The 26,713-nt window shown below is 40.0% G+C and overlaps 1 protein-coding gene across 8 annotated transcripts in view; it reads right to left on the bottom strand.

Annotated features, from left to right (window-relative positions):
* LOC123637873 (protocadherin alpha-C2) overlaps positions 1-26,713 on the bottom strand; it is a 108,292-nt gene that overhangs the window by 5,435 nt on the left and 76,144 nt on the right. For 7 of the 8 annotated variants that reach the window (XM_045551011.1, XM_045551015.1, XM_045551012.1 and 4 more), the window contains exons 2-3: positions 23,772-23,830; positions 20,470-20,558 (exon numbers count right to left, since the gene is read on the bottom strand). In XM_045551011.1, coding sequence (XP_045406967.1) covers positions 20,470-20,558; positions 23,772-23,830 — 148 coding nt within the window. Of the gene's footprint in view, positions 1-20,469; positions 20,559-23,771; positions 23,855-26,713 lie in introns of all 8 variants that reach the window. The other variant, XM_045551013.1, reaches the window with a different exon arrangement.

The raw sequence follows: 26,713 nt of genomic DNA, 5'->3' as shown, positions 1-26,713 counted from the left end.
TTGGTTTTTTGTTTTTATTTTTGTTTTTGAGACAAGATCTTGCTATGTTGCCCAAGCTAGAATGTGTGGCTATTCACAGGGGCAGTCGTAGAGTACCACCCCTGGAACTCCCAGGCTCAAGCCTCAGCCTCCTGAGTATCTGGGACTACAGTCATGCATCATCCCACCTAGCTCCTTGGAGTTGTTATTGCCTCAAGATCTTTACATATATGGTTTCCTTTTGTCTTGAATGACCTCTTGTCCATTCTTAGCATGACTCCTCATTCTTCAAGTCTGTGCTTAAATGTAAGCTCCTCAGAGAGAATTATATGACCTTTGTAGCCAAGCAGGAACCCCTTCACCAATTAGTCTCTATCACTGTAAAGTTCACAAAGGCAAAAAATATATCTGTTTATTCACCAATGTATAACCAATGCCTAGCACAATTCCTGGCCCATGACAAATGTTTAATAAATATTTGCTGGATGGATGAATGAAAAGACTGATGCAAGAAGTGGAAGTGGTAACCACTCTTTAGCAGACCAAACAACTCTCCACTGATGGCACATTTAGAGTCCCTAAAGACAATGAGGTAACACATGTAAAATGCTATGTCTGATCCTTAGCACAATGTAAGAGCTCAATAAATGGTATCGCATATGGGAAATTATATATAGTGCAGCTAGGGTTATAAATGGGGCTAGGAGGGTGAGATAGGATATTACAAATTTATATCAGGCAGTGGGGAGAGGGAGCAAGAAACTTTCCTCTCTCCCCTAAACCCTGTCTTTATACCATGATTCCCCTGGCAGAGCTGACGCTACAGCACTATGGAGATGAGCAATAGATATTTTTTCCCTGAGACTAATTTCCCTGATCTATCTAAGACAATCAAATCTGCAATTGAGCTCAGCCAGAATCAGCCTGTTTACCTTTCAAATACAGGCCCTGTCTCTAAGAGACTGAGACAAAATTGAGAAATATATTTAAAAGCCTCTGATTTGGCGCCCAGAACTGGGTTTCAGCACCACTCCACAGTCCTTTTGCTTTCACAGAGCCCAGGGTGGAAATTTTTTCTTTAACCATAGCCAGGACTCCACATGAAGCTCAAGGACTGTCATCCGGAGATGCAGAGCTCAGAGATATCTTCATCTTGCAGAGCTAAAGGACATTAATGGCTGTGTCTATTGGCAGAGGGAGACTCTCACAGCAGGACTGCCAAGAGTTAATCGGCTTCTTTTACATGTCACTGAGCTTCCCCGGCCTTTGCTGGGCATCTTGGTTCTATCTGACTCAACCTAAACTCCAAAAAGCAATCAGAGCTAGTCAGGTGTATCCTCCACATGTCCAGCTTCTGCAGAACAGAACAAGATGCTTCTCCAGTCCCTTGTGCCTAACCTGTTCTAGTTGTTGCATAAGCAAATATCTCTGGGGGCTCAGCCGCATCTGAACTGTGACTCATTCACAGTTTAAGGATCCAACAAACATTTACTGACCTCCTAATCTGAGTTCCTTTTGGCGAGGAGCACTGAAGACACTTGGCCAGCTTTGCCTATAAAATGTCATGCCTTTGGGGCAGAATCAAGGGGGATACTCCCTTATGAAGAAGATGAGAAAGGAAGAAGCACATTTCTGCCCTTGACCCTAGGTGGGGGCCAGTCCTAGCAAATGATCAAGCAAGGAAATATCTTCTTTTAGTGCTGCCTCCTTTCCCTTCTAGGATTTCCCAGGGATCTCTCACAAATCCCCTCTCTTCTGCTCCCAGAGACCTAGCTAACCTTTAGATAAAAACTGAGATGCAGTCAAGGCCCAAATTAATGGATCTATTAGAGCCTAGAAAGAGAATTTTAGACACACATCAACCTGGCAGGGGTCTGAATCTTTAGGCGGAGCCCTTCCCAGACATTCAGATTACAACCCAACAGGACTTAAAAGTTTTAATAGAATGTGATCACAAATATAAAAGATGGTTTTCCTTTTCTTTTTTTTTTTTCTTGCATTGGCCAATTTCTTCATAATGGGTAGGGATGCATTTTAAACTCAGAACAATATATATAGATATACATATATTCTTTTTTGAGACAGAGTCTTGCTCTGTTGCCCAGGCTACAGTGCCGTGGCATCAGCCTAGCTCACAGCAACCTCAAACTCCTGGGCTCAAGCAATCCTCCTGCCTCAGCCTCCCAAGTAGCCAGGACTACAGGCATGCGCCACCATGCCCAGCTAATTTTTCAATATAGATTTTTAGCTGTCCATATAATTTCTTTCTATTTTTAGTAGAGATGGGGTCTCGCTCTTGCTCAGGCTGGTCTTGAACTCTTGAGCTCTCAAACAATCCACCTGCCTCGGCCTCCCAGAGTGCTAGGATTACAGGCGTGAGCTACCGAGTCTGGCCTGAACAATATATATTTTTATAAAAACATGTAGATCTTCATTTTGACTTTTACAACTGCCCTCTGGAAGTAGCTAGCCACTACATGTAGTCCCATAATCCAGTTTAGGTACTTCCCTTAGGCACTGCCAGGGGCCTTTTCACAAAATTTCCAACTTTCCACTTGCATACTAAACTAACCCTGGCTGCCCAAGTTTATGGAGTTGAGCCTCAGGGACTAGGAATGATTGGGCAGAAGGCTTTGCCAATGCAAATGCCAGGAAAGGTCTAGAAGATTGTGAAGCAAATTCCAGGCTTATAAATTCACCCTCAACCCCTGTTCTGAACTGTTCTGGAGTCACTAAGGCCAGGAGGAGATTTTCTGACTTACACTGATTTTCCCTAATAGAAAAACATAAAGTCATTTTGACCAAGGATACTACTTTCAAGAAGGCTCCCAGAAGGGCACAGACTGGAGAAAGTGGAGGGTGTTTAATTTTCTTTTCCTCTCTCCATCTTGCTTTGTTCTCTGTTCTTGAGGGCCTCACCTGGCTCTATTGCTTACTAGTGCACAGTCCTGGTCAATTTATATAACTATCTCTGAGCCTCAGTTTCCTCATCTACAAAATGGAGATGATCACCTTCCTGTCTACATCACAGGGTTATCAATATAGTTAACATTCGCTGTGCCCTTCCTATGCGTGTCACGGAGTTAAGCAGATCCGCATGCAATGTAATTTTTGGTCCTCACGAGAACCATATGAAGTAGATATTGCTAATATTTATGTCTGTGTTATAGATATGTCTGTTTCATAGATGAGAGGATTAAGAACCAATGGTCACATGATTACTAACTGGTGGAGCCTGGGACTCAAATCTAGGCGGCCTAATTCAAGCTATGACACTCATATCCTGAGCTATATAACAAGGTCCTTTGAAAACCCGAAAGCATATACAAATGTAGCAATTATTGTAGTTATTATCTGTTTTGTTACCATTTCGGAGACACAAAGATGCCGGCAGGGGCCTCTAAGCCAGCATCAGTTGAAAGGAGTGGAGGTGGGGGAAGGGGTGTGGATGCAGCCCAGTCTCCAGGTTTCAGCCCCGCCCCTTCGCTCCCCATTCATGCCTTTGTTACCAGCTCTGGGATTTCAGTGCTAAGGTTAATAAAGAGCTTCCAGAAAACCCATCGTTTTGATTAAAGCCGGGGACTATCTTGCCAGACAGCACTCTGGAGCCTGCCTACCGCCCACTCTGCAAAGTCAGTGCAGCCAGCAAAGGCTATTAAATGATTACAGCCGTTTCCGGCCCTGCCAGACAGCTCCTCTGGACTGCTCATCCTCTGGTGCGAGCAGCTACCGCTGCCCCTGGCTCCCCAGGAAAATGTCAGGGCACTGAAGGCTCGGCAGGTTCTGGGTTTGCAAGTGAACATCCAGGCATTCTGCGCCGGGGACACGCCACCTCTCCTCCCTCCTTGTTTCCACTCCCCACCGAAGCCAGCCACTGCAGTCTTTTTCAAGCAGCTCCGATTTCCTTTGCGCCTTCTTGGCTTTGGGTAACCATTTCATCCATCCATCTCTCTCTCTCTCTCTCTCTCTCTCTCTCTCTCTCTCTCTCTCTCTCTCTCTCTCTCTCTCGCTCTCTCGCTCTCTCTCTCCCTCTCGTCTGCCAGAATTTGGCAGATTGTAGGATTCTAGTATATGCTCAGCCTGATTGTAGGATTATAGTATATGCTCAGCCTGACCAAAAGGCAAAACCCATCCGCCATCAAACCGCTGAAAGACTGGGTTGTAAAACATCTCAGGCTCCCTCCCCACCCTCTACCCCGCCAACTACAGGGTTTGTGGACCGGCTGGACAAGCTCCGCCTTCCCCCACCTCCTGCCAATCCTTTATGAATTGCGCAAAACTAATCTGAGTAATCACAGCCCACAAAACACAGGAGAGTCGTGGTCAGAAACCCAAATCCTGTCCAGGATCAAAGAGAGAGGGAGAAAACTAAAACAACCTGGGTTAGCGTTTCCGGCAGTTCCCTGCTGCTTTTAGTCCTTCAGTCGACAGTGGAAAGAATTTTCCATGGAAACAAGGGAATGTAAAAATATATTCCGTGTTCTTTGTAAGACCTTAGTCTCTGTAATCAGAATACCTAGGTTTAAACCTGACTATATCATGTCAAGAATGTGATGTTTAGCAAATTATTTAATATCTCTGGGCCTCAGTTTTCATCTGTTAAGGAGATAATAGTACCCCACACACAGGATTAAATGTAATTATCCCTATAGAGTACATAGCACAGTGCCTGGCACAAAGTAAAAACTCATTAAATTTTACGTGTTAGTAAGATAAGAGCAGCAGAAGATTCATTCAAGGACTTTTTTTTTTTTTTGAGGAAGCTTGGTAATATTTTTTTAATTTTTTTATTTCAGCATATTAGGAGGGTACAAATGTTTAGGTTACATATATTGTTCATGCCCCAACTGAGTCAGAGTTTCAAGCATGTCCATCCCCCAGACGGTGCGGATGGCACCCATTAGGTGTGTTGATTGATTGCTTACTATGGGTTAAACAGTTTTTTGGCATTTTGCATATATATTTATTTAAATAATTTTAATTTGTATAGCTAAAATTATTATAAATTTATTTAAATAATTTTAATTTGTTTAATTAAAATAATTATGAATCTATTGACTTCACTATATATTTAAAGAATATTTATTTTATAGATAAAGACTCTGAAGGCTTAAATTACAAGATGATTTGTCTTGACTCACACAAGGATTTGATAATGAAGATGAAAAATTGTTCTTACACTGATTCACTGGCTGAATAATTGATCCTTTTTTTTTCTTTTTTTACTTCTTATGAAGCCTTGAGATAGGGGTGGAGACAGAGCTGAGCTCTATTCACAGGCCTAGCATTTTGGTCCCTAGAGTAGCTGGGGAGAGTGGTGTGTATGTGATTGAAAGTCAGGTTTGGCAATGGGGAGGCTGATCTGATACCATCCCCAGAGGCTGCTGGAGCTGTTACTCCTGGCTGTTTCACCCTCTGTGGGTGGGATGTGTTGATGCGGAAGAAGATTTTGTGGCTGTTTGGTACTCCAGGCCACAGCTGGGCTAATTTTCAGCAATCTTGGAGCGGAAGAGATAAATACACTTGGCATATTTTTAAAGCCACAGCTCTTGCTTTGTGCCCAAAATAACTCTGCCATTTCTAGGGTAAGAGTATAAAGACATCATGTGCTGCAAACCCAGATTCAAACATTGGAATGGCTGGTCTCAAATGTTCCTAGCTCTCCATAGTCAGCTAAAAAAAAAAAAAAAAAAATCACATTTCTTCTTCCTGTGACCCCTCCCAACCCAGCAGGGTTCAAGCTGCATGGTTTTCTCTACTTTATTCCCTGGTCATTTCCTGGACCTTAGCAACCAAGATCTAGGGAGGGCAATTTCCCTTTATAGTCTCATCTCAAAATACCCCCTCTTCACTCAGCTATTATATGCAGGGGTAATTGAATGTCTAAAATGTAGGTTCTGGGATCACACAGACTGGAGCTGGAATCTCAGCTTCACCATTTATTTATTATGTAATGCTGAGCAAGTCCCTGGGCCTCTCATCTCCCTTTCTTTCATATGTAAAATAAAGATAACAGCCATCTAATGGGATTGTGAGCATTAAAAAGAGACAAGGTTTATAAATCACACAGAACAATGTCTGGCATACAGAAACTCTGAAATAAAGGATGAGTATTATTATTAATGCTAAGTAGTATTCCTTTAGGAACCCAACTCCCCCCGCCCCCCTTTAACCACCTATTCCCAGATGTAGTACTTGCAGAAACTCTCTTTTCCAAGGACCCTCCTCCTATTGGGCTCTTTCCCTCCCAGGAATCATTGAGGACTTCCAGCTGTGAAGTTGAAAGCAATGAAGGAGGCTGTTTAGACATGGTAGAAAGCTCACTGGACTGGGTTTCAAAAGCCTTGGGTTCAAATCTCAGCTTCATCATTCTGCTTTCTACTATTTTTTATAATAATATTTGGTTGATATTGACTTGTAGTTTATTCATCTGTAAAATGGATATAACAGCTACCTCCTAGAGGCATTGTTATTCACTCAACTAAACTTATTTATTATTTAAAATAAATTAAACATTATGCAAAGAATTGGGAAAATAGATATGAATAATATTAGAACAGGTATCCTGTTCTCAAAGAGTTACAGTGTAGACAAGGAAATGAATAAATACAATAATAGTTTTAAAATATAAACAAGATAGGGAAACTCTGGCATAAAGATGGCACTACCCTGGTGATTAGCAATGTTGAGCATTTTTTCATATGTTTGTTGGCCATTAGTCTATCTTCTTCTGAAAAGGTTCTGTTCATGTCCTTTGCCCACTTTTTGATAGGGTTGTTTGATTTTTTTCTTGCTCATTTTCCTGAGTTCTATATAGATTTTAGTTGTCAGCCCTTTATCAGATGTGTAGCATGCAAATATTTTCTCCTATTCTCTAGGTTGTCTGCTTGCTCTCATGACAGTTTCCTTGGCTGTGCAGAAGCTTTTTAATTTGATCAGGTCCCATTTATTTATTTTTGTCCTTGCTGTGATTGCCTTTGGGGTCTTCTTCATAAATTCTTTCCCTAGGCCAATTTATCTCCAGTGAGAATGGCCTTTAACAAAAAGTCCCAAAACAATAAACGTTGGCATGGATGTAGAGAGATAGGAACACTCATACACTGCTGGTGGGACTGCAAACTAGTACAACTGCTGTGGAAAGTAATATGGAGATACCTCAAAGAGCTACAAGTAGAACTACCATTTGATTCAGCAATCCCATTCTGGGCATCTACCCAAAGGAACAAAAGACATTCTATAAAAAAGACATCTGCACTAGAATGTTTATAGCAGCACAATTCACAATGGCAAAGATGTGGAAACAATCCAAGTGCCCATCAATACATGAGTGGATTAATAAAATGTGGTATATGTATACCATGGAGTTCTAGTCAGCCATAAAAAACAATGGTGATCTAGCACCTCTTGTATTATCCTAGATAGAGCTAGAGCCCATTTTATTAAGTGAAGTATCACAAGACTGGAAAAACAAGCACTACATGTACTCACCATCAAATTGGTATTAACTGACTTAACTGACCAACACTTAAGTGCACATATAGTTGTAACATTCATTGAGTGTCGGGCAGGTGGGAGGCGGGAGGAAGGGATGGATATATTCACACCTAATAGGTGCAGTATGCACCATCTGGGGGATGGACACGCTTGAAGCTCTGACTCAGGTGAGGCAAAGGCAATATATGTAACCTACATATTTTTATCCGAGTAATATGCTGAAATAAAAAAATAAAAAATGCAAAAAGAAACAAAACAAAACAAAATTTTTTTTAAAAAAAAGATGGCATTAAACTTTCTAGAGATAGTATGTGCAGTGGTTAAGAGCACAGACCCAGAAGTCAAACAGCCTTGCTTTCAGATCCTGGTCCCACCACCTACTAGATGTGTGACCTTATTGAACCCTAGGGGTCCCAGTTTCCTAAGCAGTAAAATGGGATGAATAATAAACCTATCTCTGGGGGTAGTTATACAAATTAAGGGAATTAATATTTGTAAAGTGCTTAGAATAATACTTGGCACATGGTTTAAGTGTTCAATACAAGTTAGCTATTACTACTATTATTCACAAGTAAATTCTCTCCTCTTTCTGCTCCAGTATTCTCAACCCTGGGGGCTGTCTATTGATGATGATGTCACTGAGTTAAGAGACATATAGCACTAGCTGGAGCTGGGGGATCAGAAGGAAGTATATACCAAGTACAATCCAACTCCAGATAAGAGAATGCCAATTTGATATTTTCACACCCTACGATGCCAGCAATCCCACTTCCGGAAATATTTCCTACGTAACTACTACTGGGCATGTATAAAATATATACATAAGAATGTGTATTGCATTATTTAAAAAACATGGATACCACTGGGAAATTGGATAAATAAATTACAATATAGGCATAAAACCCTAGTACTATGCCCTTGTTAAAGAAGAATGAGGCAAGTCTACACATACTGACTTAGAAAGGTGTGTTAAAACACACACATACACCACACATACACACACATGAGCTATATACTAATATGCACAGCATCCCCTTTTACTTTTTTAAAACCTATACATAGTCAGGTACTGCATAATGACATTTTGGTCAATGATAGACCACATGTATGACAGTGGTCTCATAGGATTATAATACTGTATCTTTTCTATGTTTACATATATTTAGACAGACAAATACTATTGTGTTACAACTGCCTGCAGTACTAAATACAGTAACATGCTGTACAGGTTTGTAGCCCAAGAGCAATAGGCTATACCATCTAGGTTTGTGTAAGCATACTCTATGATGTTCATACAATGACAAAATTGCCTAATGATGCATTTCTCAGAATGTATCCCTGTTAAGCAGTACATGAAATATTTAAAAGAATGAACCCTAATGTAAACTGTGCACTTTGGGTGATAATGATAGTTTCAATCATGATGTCGATGTAATTTCATCAATTGTAACAAAGGTACCACTCAGACACGGTATCAATAGTGGAGGAGATTGTACATGTGGGAGCTGGGGGTATATAGGAACTCTGTACTTTCCCCTCAATTTTTCTGTGAACCTAAAACCACTCTAAAAAGTAAAGTTGATTAATTAAAAAATGTATATTTGGAAGACATATGTAAAATTGTTAACAGAGGTTGTCTCACTGAAGGGGAGTGTGGTTGAAGGAAATAAAACATTTTTATACAAATAATGCTGTATTATTTAATATTTGTATCAACAATGTAATTCTATTTTATTTTAAAATATACCACTTTAACATTTATACTTATAAAAATTCTGGAGATACACACTAAACTATTGGTATTAATAGTAGTTACTTCTGGGGAGCGTGACTGGAGGTAGGGAGTGAGGCACTATTCATTTTATTTTAATCCTGTACAGATTTAATTTATTATGATTTTTATTTCTTCTATAATTAAATCAAAGAGAGAAGACTAAAAAGGAATACTAGCCCAACATGGCTCAAAACCAGCTGAAGCAAAATGTCACATTCCAGATAGCCTGGATTCAGGATTAGCTATGTAATTTTGTAGGGCTCGGTGCCAAATGAAAATGGGGAGCCCCTTGTTAAGAAGTTATTAAGAATTTAAAGATGGTGACAGCATAATATCACACCAAGCAGGGCCTTTCTACACTCGGGGCCTCGTGAAGCCAGCCTTGACTGGACCTGAAAGCCCATTGCTGGATTCCTCCTTTAGCACAGCAACTTGACACTGACTCTTCCCAAAGGTCTCACACTGCCTGCTCCACCTGAAACTGGATGAGGCATGATCATTTCACCCAACAACAAAATGGCCTCTGGCTTTGATTGGGTTTTCAAACTTTTCTTCTCTGCCCTCCCCCCTCACTTTGTTACAATCTGTGCTTCTTAAAATTTGGCAGCAATCCCAGGCTCTGTGTTGCTGTGTCACTCTCAGCCTTGAGCAACCATTTCTAGGCAAGTGGTGAGATCCCTGCATGGAAGATATAAAATGGAGGTGCTGTCAAGCACTGCAGCAGAAGGAGGGCAAGATAACAGGAGAGCCCTCTCCACCACCACTATCCCCCACTCTGTGCACTTCACTACCATTCCAATTAATCTAGCAAAAACATTTTGAATCCTATTTACTGTGTGCCAGGCATTGTGCTAAGTGCCAGGAGTATTAAATTCTGTAGTAATAGTTCTGATATCATTTTTGAGTGCTTACCCCAAGCTAAGCACACTGCTCAGCATTTTGCATGCATTTTCTCATTTAATCCTTACAACAGTCTAAAGTCTTTCCTCTTTTATACATTAATAAAAGTTGCACAATTATTTAGTGATACAACAGGAATTTGAGGCACTGTGCAATGCCATGCTGCCTCCCTTAAGAAGCTAACATAAGACAAAATTTAAACAAACCTGCCTTTTACTCTCCACATTTTCTCAGACGTGATCATACCAAGTCCACCAGAATTACCTAAGAACATTTTCAAGGACAGTCTTTTTTTTAAAAAATGCTGCATTTACCTCCCTTTTGGATTCTCCATTTCTAGATACTCAAGAGTTTCCAATTCTTAGTTTGGGAGAAGAAAAACATTAAGTTGAAATCCCATTAGCTCATCTTGACATCTTATCCAGTACAGTAGTCCCTCCTTATTCGAGGTTCTGCTTTCTGTGATTTCAGTTATCCACAGTCAACCATGATCCAAAAATATTAAATGAAAATTTTCAGAAATAAACACTTCCTAAATTTTAAATTGCAAACTGTAGGCTATTTAAAGGCCCTACAAAATCTGACTCCAGCACACCTTTCTGATCTCATTTCCCAACAGCCCTCTAGCCCACCATAGCCATCAAATGCACTCATCCTATTCACCCAGATTACACACTTCTGAGTGGTTTGGGTTTTTTTTTTCCTTTTCCTTCTTTCTTTCCTTTGGCTGGAATGCTCTTCCTCTCTGCATCCTGCAATACCCAGTATTAAATATCAAATACTCTCTGACTTATTCCTCTAAATTCCCAATTCCATTTTATGGAATCCCACAATATCCATTGTTCTTGGTTGCTCAGAGATTATTTGGGCCCTGTGAAAACGATTTGGTGGACCCTCTCAGGAAAGGTGGACCAGCTTACCTTATTTACATAGGATTTGTACTGATTACAACATAGGTAGAATCTAGGTTCCATTTCTGGACTGACAGGCCCTGGTTGTTTGTCCCAGCTTCCTTCCCTCCCTATGCATGACACTGTTGTGGTCCTCATCACATGACATTGTAATATTTCCATCTTATTTCTTTGCATTTCTGCCTTTGCCTCTGGATTATGAAGTCAGGTCTCTATTGTATTTAATATTATATTTGCATCACCAAAACAGAGCCTGGACTGACATAAGTGTTAATAAATGATTGTGAGATGACTACAGTCATATGTCACTTAATGACAGGGATATGTTCTGAGATATGCATTGTTAGGTGATTTTGTCATTGTGCAAACATCATAGAGTACTTACACAAACCTAGATGGTATAGCCTACTCTACATCTAGACTATGTGGTATAGCCTATTGCTCCTAGACTACAAACCTGTACAGCATGTTAGTGTACTGAGTACTATAGGCATTTAGAACACAATGGTAAGTATTTGTATATTAAACATATCTAAATATAAAAAGATACTGTAAAAATACAGTATTATAACCTCATGGGACCACCATCATTGTTGACTGAAATGTCGTTATTCAGTGCATGACTGTATATAGAAGGTTTCAACCAAATTCTATATTGAAGCCAAGCCAAGGAAAGCACCCTTGGACAAGATACTCTACACTTTACCTCTTTATCTGTGTGTGTGTGCATGTGTGGGTGTGTGCGTGTGTGAGACAGAGAGAGAGACAGACAGACAGAAAAACAGAAAAAGACAGAACAGAGAATTGAGTGAGGATTTTAAAAGAGAATGCCAATAGTGGTGGTTAATGGAATTCTAGGCACCTGGCTGGAAGGTGGTTTTTGTGAAGATCTTCCCTAGTGCCCTTCCAATTACAAACATTCAGAAGGCTACTATCCTGGATGCTCACAGACCTGTACAGTCCAGTGCCTGAGGATGCTGCACCCAACACAGTGGTGGCCCTTCTCAGTGTCAATGACCAAGACTCAGGCTCCAATCGGAAAGTGAGCCTGGGCCTGGAGTCCACACTGCCTTTCCGATTGAATGGCTTTGGAAACTCCTATACACTGGTGGTGAGCGGCACACCGGACCGGGAGCGGGTGGCTGCTTACAATATCACAGTGACAGCCACTGACGGGGGAATGCCACAGCTCACATCCCAGCGGACACTGCGGGTTGAGATTTCAGACATCAACGACAACCCACCAAGATTCCTGAAGGACTCCTATTCCATCTACATCCAGGAGAACAATTTGCCAGGGGTGTTGCTCTGCACTGTACAAGCCACAGACCCAGATGAAAAGGAGAATGCAGAGGTGACTTACTCCCTCCTGGAGAGGGAGATTCAAGGGCTGCCAGTCACCTCCTATGTCTCCATTAACAGTGCCAGTGGCAGCCTTTATGCTGTCAACTCCTTTGACTATGAGAAGTTTCGGGAGTTCTTTGTGACTGTGGAGGCCCAGGACAAGGGGAGCCCACCACTGAGCAGCACTGTGACTGCCAACGTGTATGTGGTGGACACAAATGATCATGCCCCTCATATTCTGAACTTTAATCCCTCAGTTGGCTTCTTGGATCTTTTCTTAATTAGTTGAGATTTGGAAGGAAAGAGCAATGGTTAGCTTCCACCAAACTTCTGACAATTAACAGAGAGGTTTAAAGTCTATTCCATACTCTTTTCATGGTTCTAATATGCATCTTATTTTATCTTCACCTCTACTGAAATACATTCATGTGTGTACACACACACACACACACACACACTGCCTGAACATGAAAGACCCTGAGGTAGGCAGAATAACAGCCCAACCAAAATGCCTAGGTCCTAACTTCAGACTTTGTGAATTTATTATCTTACATAGCAAAAGAGACTTGGCAGGTGTGATTAAATTAAGGATCTTGAGATGGAGATAGTTTCCTAGATTATCCAAGTGGGCCCAATGTAATCACAATAGTCCTTATAAGTGAAAGGGGGAGACAGAAGAGTCAGAGTCAGTGGCTCATCATCAAACACAGAGCCAAACTGACAGGCTCAAAGGTGTCCACCTCAGGGCTACCCACATATCTAGTGATGCTCTTATTTCCCCCAAATCTGGACTCTCTAACATGCAGCTTGGTATGTATCTAATGTAAATCACTCATACTAGCTGAGGCTTCCAGCCTTGCCACAGACCTTTAGGGTATTCATTTGACTCAAGGTAATTATGGAAACAGATGCAACAAGTGTATTCTTAGGTAAAACAGTATTTATGATGCAGAGTCAAAAAAGACAAGAAAGAAGACTTGGGGAATGCCATCTCACTATTCAGCTTGGTCCATGATGCCACCTAGAGCAACAGCTCTGGACGTGGGATTGGTCCAGTGTTAGAAGTAAGCTCAAGCTGGTGGACTTTCTTGGACCATCACCAACAAACTTGCTTGTTTAGACTTTCTGTATGGGGCAGGCAGGCTTTACTTATTTTTTAAGTTTTTTTTTTTTTTTTTGGTTAGTTTTTACATGCAATGACAGCTATAATCTAGAGGTCCAGAGTACATTGTTTGGGGTCCAGCAGACAAGGGACACAACTCTAGTGATGATAAACTTCTCATCCCTGTTTTCTTGTGGATCCAAATTTCATTCTTAAAAGTTACCCTTTCATACCCTAACCTATAGTTATGCCTCTTAAGTCTAACTTCTACAAAGCTCTCAATTTCCTATTTTAACAGTAGCACAAACATCCTTTTGGTATTACCATCTTCAGGACTGACCTCTCCCATCCTTCACCTAGCCCACTCCCTCAGAGACTTACCATTCTAGGCAGGGCTATTGCTGAGGAAGCTCTTGGTCTTACTGAGATAAAAGTGGAATGACATATATCTCTGTTCCCTCTCTTTTTTTTTTTCTGATTGTGGGTAATGAGACTCCAAGTATCGAGAAAGAGAAAGACTCCTCCTCCAATCCACACATTCATTTCCAGGATTCCTGGCAATGACCAATCTATGACCCTTCCTTAGAGACCCCTGGTCTCTAGCCAGTGCTTGACCTGAATATGTTTCTTCAGATTAGGCAATGATTTTCTCAACCGCAAAGTTGACTGCCTCTGTGAAGATAAATTTTTCAAGTTCCTTTAAAATCCAGGCTGAGGTTCTCTTAAAATGTTTGCAATGAAAGACCCTTGCTGGCACTGGGACAGGCTTTCATTTCTATTTTACTAGTATCAGTGAGGCTGATGGCAGGGCTTGCTGAAGCTACAAAACTTAAAGGAATTACAAACTATCATCCTCTTCTGCCCTCAACCCAGGTTATCAGGAGGCCTTTCTTGTTCAAACACCTCCCAGGAAGGAGTTCCGAGCCTACCAGTTCTAAAGAATCCCAACAATCTTTCCTTCAGAATGAAGTGCAAACTCTCTACCCTCCATTTCCTCTTCCCTACAAAATTCTCAAACACACAGGTAGCCCATCATCTTTGAGCTCAGTAAGGTGGCAATGGGGGTGACCCTCCCCCCACTTCCTTGGCCCTTTGGGACACTAAGATCTCTCCAACAGAAACCTAAATCTCCCTTTTGATAAGGGGTTTAAAAATTCAGCTATAAAGAATGATGTGCAGAGAAAGCTAGAAAAGAGGGTAATTCAGAAACTCTCCTGTTCCATGCAACACTCTTAAACAAAAGAAGAATAAAGTGTATTATGTTTCTAAGATATACCCAAAAGTTCTTTCTCATAACGAAGTTTTCAGGGGCCAGGCTGTATTGCTTCAATGTAGTTGGCAATACGGTAATAGTACAGTGATCAATGATACCTGAAGAAACTATGACCAGCCTCCATTCCCTGACACTGAATTAGCCTGCTCCTCTGCCTCTGTGGGGTTTGAAGGAAACTGCAGGCTAAGGGAACAGTGCTTGTTGTTCTTTTCTCCTCACTGTACCCTCTAAAATGTTTCTCCAGGAGCATACGCCTGAGTGTACATGAGATGAGATAGTTTTCAGGAGAAATATGATTTCTGCTTTAGACACTGTTATGGAAGAAATTCTTTTATTACGAATCATGGCCCCAACCTTGACTGCATTCTGCCCAGGGCTACCAATCCTGGAAGAATTGCTGTGGGGGAAATGAGAGAGATGCAGGAAATACAGGGTATATAAGGAAAGCACTATCTTAGAATCTATTCATTAAACAGAAATATTTAATTTCAGGAAAACCAGGAAAATCTCCATTCCAGTCTTTTATTTACATGACCATTAAAAATGGAAGGTGCAGGGTGTTTCCCCAAGAAGGAGATGAAGAAAGTCATGAATGAATGGAGCCAGCAAAGACCTAAGCTTCATGGTTTCTCCTAGGTAGAAGGTGCTAATTCCCCTTCCCACACCATCTTGCTCCCTCCCTTCAGGCCAGTCCAGAACAAACATATTTTTTGTATATATATTATAAACTACAAAGAGAACTCCAGCAAACATAATGAGCTTCATACCCCCAGAAAGTGAAAATACATCTTACAAGGACTTACTTTCCTCAGGTAGAGATCGCTAAGCCAAGCTGGCACTCCTGGGCCATCAGACAGAAGGTGAGAGTGGAGGATACTGACAGGAACGGGATGCCCTACTCACATAGATCCCTGATCTCATTTTTTTTCCTAATACGGATATCCGCACCCCTCCCAGGACTGTCATTGCCATGGCAACAGCAGAAGTTGAGGTTGAGCAGGTTAGTGGAACAGCATGCTTTCTGAATTCTCCAATAAGGCCTGAGGCTTCATTCACTCATGAAATGGAAAAATTCATGTCGACAGTGATCCTAAATAGATTCCAAAAAACTTAAGAATCATGATTTCTTTCTGGGAAAGAATCAGAGATGGAGTCTCCACGGAGTCTCTCTGTAGGGAATTGGTTTGGTCACAAAGGCAGGAATCCCTAAGACAAATAAGAATACAAATCCCCATATAAAACTAGGGCACATAAACTGTGTCCATTTTCCACAGAGCAAAAGGATGTGGCAAACCAGGGCAAAAACATCCCCTAAGGAAATAAAGAGATAAGCACTTTGAAAAAATCTTTTCTGTAACAGAGTCTTCCCATAGAGACTACTCAGAACAACGTGGGTCTAAATTTTAAAGTTGATGGATAGACTCATACCTTGGAAAAATCATAAAAAATAGCTGCCATTTAATAAACACGTATTGTTCTGCAGTCTCTGTAATATGTGTGCATTACCTCATTTAATTCCTGTAACAACACTAGAAGGTAGATACCACTATTACTTCCATTTGATAGAGAAAGAAACAGAGAATCAGAAAAGTTGAGTAATGGTCCCAGGAATATACAACTACTGAGTGGCAGGGGTAGAATTCAAAAACGGGTCACTGACTCCAGAGCTTGAGCTCTTAACAATTATCTCTCTGGAATGAGGAAAGGCCTGTTTCGTACATGAATCATATAAACAGATGCCTTCCTTGCATGTCTCCAAAGATATCAGACAACCTCAGGAATATTAACCCTAAAGCAATTCTTGAACTTTAGGGTACATCAGGATAAAATAGTAGGCTTATTAAAACACAGATTGCTGGGCCCCATCCTAAGAATTTCTGATTTGGTAAGTGTAGGGTAGGGGCCTCAGAATTTGCATTTCTGACAAGTTTCCAGGTATTGTTGGTGCTGCTGCTCCAGGAACTATACTTCGAGAATCATTGTCTGGTCACTCTAAACTAAGGTTCTCTAACTAAGCCTCATTTCCTTAGTGGCTTCCCCTACCTAATTAATCTGTCACTGTTTAGTCCCAGATCCCCTGGGGTCTTGTTTGACAAGCTATAATGTTATCTTCAGCAGTGCTGTATTTTGGAATTCTCTGCTGCTCTTTTGAACACAGTGAGTATCTCCCACTCTAAAAATAATTTACTGTTGCCTTAGGTAAGTCCTGAAAGCCTATGAAATGCAGAAAGAGAAGCCTGGAAGAACCAGTAGGAGACAGCAAAGCAGCCCAGCCCACTGAAGCCAGAGCAGTTAGTTCCCTCATAGCCAAGGGCAGTCTCTTTATAACCTCTTGAGAGATTCCCTCTAGGAACTGGTCGCAAGAGGGCATACATTAAAACCTCTTCAGGGCATTCACACTGAGAATGTTAGAGTTGCTACTTGAGTGACTGGCCCTTTAATGCCCCTCCCCCCAAAACACATTCCTTCATCTGAAGAATAGGCTGTAACTGTATTCCGTGCATTCTCTATTTAGCTAATTTTCTCTCTCTGCTTAGTATCAAGGGAAGCTAAAAAGAAATAAGAAAGCCCATGGCCCAGGTCTGCTGAAACAGAGGTGAAGCTGGAGAAAGGGGCCAGTAATTAGGATTAACCAATTTAATGCCTGACTTGTTTATCTTGCAGAAAACATCACTCGGCTGTGCCCCCATTGTTCCCTTCAGAGTGTGGCATCTTTATTCTAGGCTTTTGCAGACTGTGATCATAAATGAACAGTTTAGTAACAAAGGGAAAGAACTCATCAACAGAGGAAAAACAACTTCAAGAAACACAGGTGAATGAAGAGTCACGCAGAGCAGGCCCACTCCCTTTATGCCCCTGGCTGTTGTGAGTGTTGGTGTCAGAAGAGCAATAAATGGCTGGTTTGTGAGAAGGGCCCAGACACAGGTAAAGGAGACTCAGGCACCAGAAAGAAGCCTTTTGGAAGCAACTGCACCTTCACAGTGAAGCACTAAGGGCAACAGAATCAGTGAAAGGCAGGTTCTATTTCAGACTAGAAACAACCAAGTTTTTCAGAGCGTTTTCCTTTTCTTCAGGCAGCAATGAATAAATCTGCCTCACTCCATCTCCAAGAGTGTTATGGGAGTGACTAAACTGTAGGATGACCCAGACAACCTCAGAGGATCTGTGTTTGGGCCTACAAGTGAGAACTACTGAATTCTGGCCACCAGCTATCAGCCAAGGCCATTATCATTGATTGTACAAAACAAAAGTATCCCAGAAAAAAAAGGCGAAAAAAGATTATACATTTATTAATACTATATGTCAAGCACTGTATTCAACTCTTTTTTTCTTTTTTAGTTCTCATGGCAACTCAATAAAATAGCTGGTATTATTGCACCCAATTTATAAAAAGGGTAATTAAGAACATATGAATTTAGGCAATATGTCTATGCTCACTCAGCAAGTAAGTTTGGGATTGGAATTCAACTCAGATCTGACTCCAAATCATAATTTTAATCTTTATACCATATTCCCTCTAAACAGTGCAGAATATATGAGTCCTAAAACTTAAAAGTACCAAAAGGAGAGGGCAGAAGGGAGAGGAGAATCCCTTTAACTTTATATCATTGATGTGGAGGTATGTTGACAAGTTTGGTTGTGTCACCATGGAGTAACTGGAAGATGTAAGCCCTATCCAGCACAGCCCCTGAGGACCGCAACTCATGTGTCAGCAGCCAGGCACAGTCCTGGACAAAAGCAATTACACAGGAGGGGCTGGGACTATAAAGGAGGGGATCAATGGAGACCCCTTCCCTATCTCTGTTAAAGAGATGGGTTCCTAACATTTTTTGAATCCAAAGGAGAGACCTGGACCAAATGGATGAAATAATCAATAGATGGTTCCTATTTCACATTTGGTTGGAATACCAACCAGCACCTTCAATGGGAGGGAGAATGTATTCAAAGTTAGTTCTTGGCTCACCAGATTGACCTACAATGCCTCAATGAGAATAAGAAAAACTGTGACATGAAGGCAGGGTAGAAAGGCATGATTTCATGTGTCTACTTGGATTGAATAGTTCTCACCTTCCCAGATGCCTCCTCATCCTACAATACTTGGCAGTCTAAAACCACTTCCTCCTCCATCACTTCTCCACTCCATCATTGGCATTGGGGGCGTAGATTTGTCAATGAACTATTTTATGTTCTTCCCCTTGCCATATGGCAATATTAGCTCTCTAATGAATTGCTTCAACTTGTGTATTTTTTGGACAAATGTGACTTTTAGTTGAATTGTGCAACATTCATAAATAGCAAATGCTGGCTGATTAGAATCAACGAAAGCCCTTAGAGTTGCCAGCAAAAACATCCACTTAGCTGCACTTTACTTGGCTAGCCTAATGACTGGAAAGGCACCTGATTATTTTTGGAAAGAACTTTTTACACACACATTCTATGTTATCTATTATGTGTGTATGTATGTATGTATTTGAATTTGGATGGATTCTTGCAAGCCAGCCATGCTATGGATATAAGTGCTAGATACACATGGCTTTAGAGCTAGACACATTTGGGTTTAATCCTGCCCTCTGCCACTTACAAGCTGTGTGAACTTGCATAAGTTTCTTAACCTCTCTGTATCTCCAGTTTCTCATATTTAAAATAGACATAAAAAATCCCTTGTGAGATTGTCTTGAATTAATGAGACCACACACGTAATGTACTTGGCACAGTGTTTGGGCCTATTATGGCTTGATAATTAGCAACTACTATCATCATCATCATGTTTTATTAATAGAGAATTAAAGTAGACACAATTTATGATCTCTACCAACACATAAGAGCCATTTTTTGACAACCCATTTTTGATGGCAACTCTAAGGGCTTTCATTGATTCATTGATCCTCCCTTTCTGTAAACTGCCACAAGGATGGGCCTCCAAACCGATATTTGTATTATATGACACTGCTTTAGTAATTGTGCAAGAAATAAGGAAACTAAGGAAATGTGAATTTAAGCAATTTTTCTATGCTCACCCAGCCATTGCATTTTTCACCTAACCTGGCATATTCTCTTTCCTGAAAGTTTAGGTTAGGAATTGATTCCCATTAGTCCTCTAAACTAAGAAACTGTCAGGTAGTCATGTTTGGCAATGTGCATGCCAACACAGTAAAAGTCGGTCTGCAGAATGATGTCAATGTGCAGAGAGAAGCAGATCTGACTTTGACTTGAACTCACAGATAACTTTCCACTTCCATGAGAAACCCTATTCCATTTATCTATCTATCTATCTATCTGCCTACCTACCTACCTATCTTGCTCCTTTTTGCTTACCGCTTGGAGTGGGTTTCTATTGTCTTCAACCAAAAGATTTTTGTGAACAGTGTCATCTTGGTGCATGAGGCCACCAGACCTTCTCTGTGTGGTTTGAATGGCCTCAACATTTGAAAAGTACCAGATTATTTTTTTTAAAAACTTTAAAAACATACACACGCACACACACATCCCCCTATATTTATGTTACCTGTTTTCCACTCTTGAAGAACATGAAGTATAAATTCAAAATAATCATGAATGTAAGGAAATCGTGCATGTATGGAAACAAAGGAAGAATAAAAAAAGAGCCCTCAACATTCCTGGTCTTATAAAAATAGGTCATCTGATCACTTTCTAGAACCCAAGGAAGAACAGAAAGACTCTGGCACTTTACCTGGTGTCGCACTGGATACTGTTGGCCACTGCTGATCAGGCCCTCCTGGACCAGCCCGTAGAATGCCAGCCTCCTCCAGGTGCACAGAGCTAAGCAAACACACAGACCCAGATAATGGTTAGACTATAAATGCTTCTCCAGCTTTCCTTCCACCCTCAGAAACTGCTTACATCTAGGGAGGCAGGGCTACAGCTAACACATTCTGCTTATGCATGAACTGAAGCAATTACTGCTGAGTAGTCACCTCGCATAAACTGAAGAAGCATCACTGACTTACTTACTGCCTGCTAAACCATTCCAGCGATAAATTTTGGTTTTCATTAATGCCATGTGGCACTCACTAAATCTAACAGAAAGCCCACCAGAGGGCTGAGCCATTTTAATATCATAATACTGAAGCAGATGAGGACAGCTTGTTCTCAGAAACCCCAAGCCTCTCCTGCAGGTTCTCTTGCTTCTGGGTTCTCTATCATAAAGAGGAAAGCACGCCAAAATTATTTGCTGATAATTAGAGCATTGTTCCAGTTTAACTATCCAATTAATTCTTCATTTTATTTTCTGTTTTATTCTTTCTGTATCTTTTACACGTACATGACCCACCTTATATTTTCTGGGACTAAAGGAACCTGATCACCACCACTCACAGATCCCAGTTCAGAAGAGATTAATTCACTATAAAACATAGCTGGGAGTGAGATACAAACTGGGAGATCCTTAGAGGCAAACAGAGATAGAACATAAACTATTCAAGAGTAGAGAGAACATTGTACAGTATTCATTTATGTATGTCTAATGCTAACACATATTAGATCCTCAAATATTTGTTAGATGAATGAAGGAAGGACTAAGCGAGATCATAAGAGAAAATATCCAAGAAAACCCTTGCCAAAATTAAAGGAGCTTTTAAAACTAGATATTTGTTTACCTTGCAAATTAATTCACTAAAATAAAATTCAGACTACCAACTGAAAGGGTTATGTGAGGCAACAGAGTAGGCAAACTTAAACTATTAGGGTGGAAGGTGGTCTATAAATTCGATATTCTCTTACTGTTTGACTTCAAACAACGTATACCTAATAGAAACTCACTCCTTAAATTCCAACTTATTGCTATTCTTCCCTTCATCTACACTCTAGAATCTTCTCTTTTTCCAAATATCAATTGATGTAATTAATATTTATATTACTAAGTATTAATATAAATATTAATAACTAATCAATTAGGTATAGGATTCAGGTGTTCCTGGATCCTACTTGCAAATTATATGGGCTCAGTCAGATTCATGAAGATATAACTATCCTGGAACCATTTCAGCTCAAAGCAGAATTTTCAAAAAACAATTACATGTTTGTTATCTGAGGCTGGAAAAGCCAAGAATCCAAGCACAGGTATGAAAAAGATGAGTATTATTCAAGCTGAAAACACTAATATATGTTCAATATATTACATTTCAAGGAAGAAATGGCATTTTAGTTTCAATATTCATTTCATTTCTTATCATATTTAAGTCTCATACTATCTTAATTAAAACCTGAATAGGAGCAGATTTAGCTTTTTTTAAATTTGAAAATGGGACAAGGAAGTGATATGTTTTAATATTTTATTTTATTTTTTTTGGAGACAGAGTCTCATTCTGTTGCCTGGGCTAGAATGCCGTGGCATCAGCCTAGCTCACAGCAGCCTCAAACTCCTGGGCTCAAGCAATCCTCCTGCCTCAGCCTCCCGAGTAGCTGGGACTACAGGCATGCGCCACCATGCCTGGCTAATTTTTCCTATATATATTTTTAGTTGTCCAGCTAATTTCTTTCTATTTTTAGTAGAGATGGGGTCTCACTCTTGCTCAGGCTCTCGAACTCCTGACCTCGAGCGATCCTCCCTCCTTGGCCTCCCAGAGTGCTAGGATTACAGGTGTGAGCCACCTCGCCCGGCCAAATATTTTATTTTAAATGTAGTTTTTAAGGTACATCTCATAGCTTTGGTACTCTTCAAGCAAAGCACTATTCAGCTGGGAGAGAAAGAGTTGATACTGTACATCATGCTTTTACTTATTGTGTGGCTCTGTCAATAGCTCAGATACAGGCAAAACCATAACTTGGTCTCTAATAAATGTAAAGAATTTCTTCTGATATCTAATATTCTGACATCTCCAAGAGTGTTTCTGGCCTAAAATTACGACCCAGGTTCCAATGTGACATCTCACCAAGCCAACTACTGATCTTCAGCCCTCACTGATTGCTTCTGCTTCAGAAATAGCACCCAATGTAATGATTTCTGCACATTTGTAATGCATTAGAGTGTGTTCATTTATTTTAATCTACTGCATTTTTAATGGGATAAAACTAATTTTTCATTAACTCTACACATACTTTGTAAGCTCTCTCTTTAGAAACTGATCTGGGTTTGGTGAAGATTCATTTAACAGTTGTCCAGATATTTTGAGGGACTTATTTGAAGTTTATTTCTTCTCTAAAGTTAAATTCTTTTGGTAATAGTGATTTTCATTTCTTATCCCTCCCCATTTGGTTCTAAAAACACTCACAAATAATGAATCTTTTATTTGGCCTCATGGCCAAATAAAAAATACTGGATCAGCTCTGGGAATAACAGTAGTTAATAAACTGCTTTCAAAGAGACAAAGTAGAGAAAGCAAAATTATATTTAATCTGAGTCTTAGAGTAATGCTATTCTAGGTTAATTTAAAGTAAGCTATATAGGATATCTGTCTCCAGATATCCAATAAAGGCCCTTCACAAGCTCTTCCTCTTAAGGGCCCATGCCATTGATGACAATAAGATGGCAACAATATGGAGAAGATAAGGAGACTCTAACAGGAGTGAATATGAACAAGAACAGCAACCAATTATTATGGTTAATAGGATGTAATACTCAATGTGAGATAGAAAAACAAGGTAAACAATATGTGCATATACAATGCACAACATACCCAAGTTTCAAATCATCAGTGTTAATTACAATTTTTAAGGGAGGGACAGAAAGTATAGGTAGAGAGGGATGAAAGAGGTTGGAATTACTTTCCTGTAGAAATTTTGATGAAAGAAAGTACACAGAAGCCTTTTTCTGTGATTTTATAGAAGACTCTTATTTGCCAGTACTTGATAAGCATTTGGCACTGACCACTTCCAATGTTTCAAGGAATAGACATGGAAACAAAATAATTGCATTTTCCTGGCAAAGTATCTAAACTTCTCAGTTTTGACAGCTGCTTCTGGCCTATGGAGACAGTTTATCTGAGCCATACCAAGTTAGTTACTTCTGAACGAAGGAAGGAAGTAAATACATACCTGTGCATGCCTGCTCTCAGGGAGGCAGAATAACGCCAGTCAGGGTTGGGCTGTCGTGGCTGCAAAATCAAAAGGGGAGTTTTCTGTTAAAATGAAAAAGCAATATTCCCCCAGGGATGCTGTTAATTGATTAGTTATTCACTTAAATATTTCCAGGCATTTAAAAAATGTACTGAATGAGACATTCCATCCTCAACTCTAAGATTGTATCTATCTATTTATATAGCACTTTAGAAGAAAATCAGCTCATCAGGATCCTTACACAGATTAAATACCATGGAAAACCAGACTTAATGATGTTGTTAAGGGCCAGCTTTGGCTTTGCCTTGCCTAATACAGATATGTTTTCTTAAAACACTAGGGGAAGGGAAGTCTGTTTTGAGATGGGAAAAGCTTTCATTGCCTTTGCCCTCAAGTACCCTATTAAGGGAATATTCCTGACTTGCTATTCTAGCTATAACAAGGCATACGACTATACAAGTTCTGCTGGCCTGGCTGGACTGCAGAGGACTGCAATCTGCTGCTGGCTTTGCAGACTGCAGCATGTGTGACCCAGGGCAGATGTGCCCAGTAATAACACCAGCAACTGATAACAGCCTCTTCTACTGATTGAAGAGGAATACTAGGGAGAGGAAAACAAACCACTGCAGTGTTCGACCTTGTTCTGCTATCTAAGCCTCTTCATAAATTTGTACTTATTCCTACTCCTCTCTGAGTGCTTTGCCTCCTCACTCAATCACTGTTTACTAAGCTCTGACTGTTCAGGAGGGAGTAGCTGAAATCCAAGAATAACCTGACTCATTCTGCACCACCTGTGTATTGAAAAGATCTTTTGCCCTCTGTCTACAAACTGTCAGTCCAAAGTGGAGTGGACAAAGAGGAAAATATGCGCACCTAAAGACGGGGGAGGTATGTGCTGGTCAGAAGCTACTCAGGAAGCACTGGGAACAAAATCAGTTACCATCACCATCTTGTATCAATTAGAAAACTGTTACTATGAAAAACATGTGATAGACATTCCTCTTTTCATGGGTCGAGATTAAAGTCACCCTGTCACTGAATATTAAGGTCTAGTTGAGTGGAAAGATTGGGGATAAAGGTTGTATTTTGTATTTTCCTGTGTATTATAATTACCATATTTGATAGACACAAAGCCACAGTAATTCCAATAGACTATTCTCAAGTGTCAATAATTCTTGTTCCTATCATTCATATAATTCATTCAAGGAATGCAAAGTATTTCATAGACACACTTCTTCATAACATCTAGGGGAGATGTGATCAGCATCCCAACTTTCAGACAGATTGGAGGATGGCTATGTGGTATTCAGAGAGTCAGCCAAAGCCAAGGCCCAGGAAAAGTTATAACTCTGAGATACTTCAAAACCTCCCCCCACATACGCACACACTAACTGCCCTCTCTTGTCTTCTTCCACGTTGCTGGAAAGATATGAATATGCAAGCTGCTTTATTTTTGGTTTTCAAGTCCACAAAATGTTGTGGATATTCCATACAAAGCAGCTTAAAACTATCTATAGACCAAATGAAAGGAGTTCCCATTTTCCACCAGTGGTGTTAGAGGGAACACAAGAGAAAATATTTGCAAACCATTTTATGAACCTGGAAATGTGACTGAAATACTTTTTATTAATCATCATCATCATCATCATCATCACTATCTCTCCTTGCCATCAGCAGCACTAATGTTAGCTTGTCAGCTGAGAGAATCTTCCTTCAAGAAAGACTCTAACATCTGTTAAGTAAATGTTGCCAATTTTTCTATGATTGGGTAACATTCATGATGAAAATTGCTGTAACTTGATCTTTGGAATGAAACCACCAAACTCATTTTGCTGAAAGGCACAGTTCTAGCACGACTGACCAGGAAACTCAGTTCATTACACAATCTCACTTCCTCAGTGATACATTTAATTTGACATGCTGCTATTTTCCATAATAGTCCATCAGCAACAATATGCTTCTCAAATTCATTTGCCAGAAACATAGTTATGAGATTTCTTAAGGCAGTAAGACCAGGCAGGGAAAGAAAAAGGACGAAAGCAATTAATATGTTTTTAAGTAGCCACACAAGACTAGACAATGGGACAAGCACTTTATGCATACTATTGCATTTATTCCGATACTTTCTCTGTCAGATCACAAACTCTATGAAAGGGATTGTTTCTGTTTTGCTCATAACACATATGAATATCCTCAGATATTCATAAATGCATAGCTATATCCTCAGAGCCTGGCAGGGATCTGGTATTTGATAGATTTTTAAAATGTTTTTAAGTAAATGAACTATCACGCAAGGTCAACATTATTGTACTTAATTATAAAAACGAGAAACTGTACTTTAGAGAGAAATTAAATTACTTGCTTGATTTATGAGTCTGGCTGATAGTCATGTCTAGGTCCTCCAAAGCAAAAGTCTGTGTTTTAAATACATTTACATGGAAAGACAAAATATTATTTTTTCTTTTTTACTTCTGAGTTTCCCAGATCTTGATATTTGTTTTAAAATAATACAAAATTAAAAGTAATAAAAAGTACATGGTTTCACCTAGAATTTGATTAAACTTGAAAAAGTTCAAGTTGAAAGAATGACTACTGATATATCAGACACAATGAGACATATATTAAGGCCTTGAAGGAACCATGACTGTTTAGTTCTCTAACACTTGAATGGTACATCCCAGGACGATGCTTAATTTCAACTTGTGAAGAACCCCAATATGTCCTGTTGCTCCAAAGCTTAGTCTTTCGGTAGCATAATAGTTGAAAACTGCAGATGTGGAAAACTCAATTAGATCATCCATATGGGTGACATAGTAATATTAAAGAACAAGAACTCACTTGAGTTTCTATTAAAATTATAGCAAACATTTTTTTTTTTTTTTTTTTTTTGAGACAGAGTCTCACTTTGTTGCCCAGGCTAG

This window comes from Lemur catta, chromosome 5 (genome assembly GCF_020740605.2).
Source record: "Lemur catta isolate mLemCat1 chromosome 5, mLemCat1.pri, whole genome shotgun sequence".
Classification (NCBI taxonomy): domain Eukaryota; kingdom Metazoa; phylum Chordata; class Mammalia; order Primates; family Lemuridae; genus Lemur; species Lemur catta.
The sequence above is the reverse complement of the archived record's forward strand: the minus strand, read 5'-3'. Positions and strand labels throughout refer to the sequence as shown.